This window comes from Amblyomma maculatum, chromosome 1 (assembly GCF_055883805.1).
Source record: "Amblyomma maculatum isolate TAMU_Amacu chromosome 1, ASM5588380v1, whole genome shotgun sequence".
NCBI lineage: Eukaryota > Metazoa > Arthropoda > Arachnida > Ixodida > Ixodidae > Amblyomma > Amblyomma maculatum.
In genome coordinates, this window is record NC_139344.1 from 158,227,364 (window position 1) to 158,230,021 (window position 2,658).

At 42.6% G+C, this 2,658-nt stretch overlaps 1 protein-coding gene across 1 annotated transcript; it reads left to right on the forward strand.

The window, feature by feature from the left end:
• Nucleotides 1-247: 247 nt before the first annotated feature.
• LOC146204721 (uncharacterized) lies at nucleotides 248-1,078 on the forward strand. Its single transcript, XM_084605012.1, has one exon. It carries the CDS (start codon nucleotides 374-376, stop codon nucleotides 1,076-1,078), a length of 705 nt encoding a protein of 234 aa, XP_084461138.1. The 5' UTR covers nucleotides 248-373.
• Nucleotides 1,079-2,658: the final 1,580 nt, after the last annotated feature.

The following is a 2,658-nucleotide window of genomic DNA, read 5'->3' on the forward strand; positions in this document are numbered from 1 at the left end:
CGTATTTATAGATTTCGCCAAAGCATTCGACAAAGTCCCACACATACGTCTAATAAAGAAGCTTGAAAATTTAAACATAAATTATAAGGTTATTTGTTGGATAAGGAGTTTTTTGGCTAATCGCTATCAATCATTATTTGTTAACAGCCATTCTTCCTCCCACTCTCCCGTTAAATCTGGAGTGCCGCAAGGGTCTGTACTCGGACCTATCTTGTTCTTAGTTTATATAAATGATATCAGTAATAACCTAAATTCCACGGTCAGATTATTTGCTGATGATTGTGTGGTATACAGACAGATAACTGATCTTTCAGACTGTACTCCTTTACAATCAGACATTGATAAGATCAACAATTGGTGCACACAATGGCAAATGGAAATTAACACCTCAAAAACAAAACTTGTCAGATTTACCACAACATCTAACACCGAACCATTCCATTACACTTTGAACAACGTGCGTATTGAATCGGTACCCACCATAAAGCATTTAGGTGTACATTTAGCATCAGACCTTTCATGGAACTGTCACTTAGATACGGTCATCAATAAGGCTTCCAAAACACTCGGCTTCCTCAGACGCAACTTGCGATTAGCTAATCCAGACACAAAGCTATTAGCATACACCACATTAGTGCGTTCTAAATTGGAGTACGCCTCTGTAATTTGGAACCCTCATCAAGCATACCTAGTAACAAAATTGGAGTCTCTGCAAAATAAAGCCGCCCGTTTCATATCTAAAAACTATTCGCGATCAGCAAGTATAACTGAAATAAAAACAGCCCTCAACTTACCTCTTCTTGAAAGACGGAGAATGTTTTCCTTACTGTCCTTTTTCTACAAATTATATTATAGTAATTCTTCCTTTGCGTTGTATCATATCACGCCGGCTCATCATGTATTCCCACGCATTGATCACCAACTGAAAGTGCAACCCATCTTTGCTCGAACCAATCTGTTCTTTCACTCGCCTCTCCTCCTCGCCATCCGTCAATGGAATCTGCTGCCTGCCACCATTGCATCTTCCAGTGATTATGAAACGTTTGTAACCGGACTAAAAAATCACTTCAAGCTGTAACCTTCATCTTTGCATTTCTTTTTTATGTTCGTATTAAAGCGCTCCTCTTCGAAAAACGTGAATGTTAGGTGCCATCTGTATCTTTATTTTGAGTGTTTGAAGCACTAGCTTTTCAACATTTTCCGCCTGGCTATATTGTTAACCACTGTATACTTATCGCAATTTTGGATGCATTGTTTGTACTGTTGTCCCACTTTCCGCCCCCCCCCCCCCCCATATGTAATGCCCGCCCGGGCCTTTAAGGTATTTGAATAAATAAATAAATATAACGTTTGATATCGTATTGCGAATATCACTGCACTGGAATTCATTAGTTATGATAAATATTTATTTCCAATTTAAGGCTAATTTCTATGCTATAGCATCAGTCACACATTATACGGTAGCGTATATCGAGTACGAATGCACAACTCTAATCTAAGGATGACACGCAAAATCGTGAAGCGTTCCACATTTTTCCCCTTCATTGGATCACTGCCTTGTTGTGGCGGAGGGGCTTGCGAAACTCGATAAAGTCGTGAGCTCTGCTGTGTAGGGCCACCCAAGATAGACAGGTCACGGCAGAGAGTTCTGACAAAATTTGATTCACTGGAGAAGGTAATGGCAACCCACTCCAGTATTTCCTGCCAAGAAAACTCTATGGCCAGTCACAATACACAGTGATACACAGTCACAATGATATGGCGCCGGAAGATGAGCCCCCCAGGTTGGAAGGCGTCCCACATGTTACTGGGGATGAACAAAGGGCGATTCCTAGTAGCTCCAGGACGAATGAAGCGGCTGGGCTAAAGCCAAAAGGACGCTCAGTTGTGGATGTGTCGGGAAGCGACCGGAAAGTCCGATGTTGCAAGGAGATATATCACATAGCAACATGGAATGCAAGATCTATGACGCAAGGTAAACTGGATGTCGTCAAGCGAGAAATGGACAGATTGAACATTGATATCTTGGATATCAGCGAGCTCAAGTGGACCGGAATGGGAGAATTTAACTCCGGCGACCATTATGTCTTTTATTGTGGGCACGAATCCAAGAGAAGGAATGGGGTCGCTCTCATAGTAAACAGAAGAATGGGCAAAGCAGTGCTAGGGTACAACCCCAAAAACGACCGAATGATTTCACTTCGGATCCAAGGTCACCCTTTAACATAACAGTTATCCAAGTCTATGCACCGACCACTACTGCTGAAGAAGCTGACGTTGAGAGATTTTATGCGAACCTACAATGCCTTTTAGACCGCACCCCATCATCAGACGTCGTTTTTCTCATAGGAGACTGGAATGCTAAGGTCGGGAGTGAAGAAATATCCGGAATTATAGGCAAGTTCGGTCTTGGCGAGCCAAATGAAGCTGGGCAGAGGCTAGTAGAGTTTTGTCAAGAAAACAACCTGACCATAGCGAATACTCATTTTCAACAGCACAAGAGGCGCCTGTACACATGGACTTCACCGGACGGTCTGTACAGGAATCATATCGATTATATTCTTTGCCGGCAGAGATGGAGAAGCGCTATACAAGCAGTAAAAACATGGCCTGGGGCCGATTGTGGCACCGATCATCAGCTTCTTGTTGCCAAAATTA

Excerpts from the sequence above, each read along its gene's own strand:
- LOC146204721 (XM_084605012.1), top strand. The coding sequence starts at position 374 with ATGGAAATTAACACCTCAAAAACAAAACTTGTCAGATTTACCACAACA.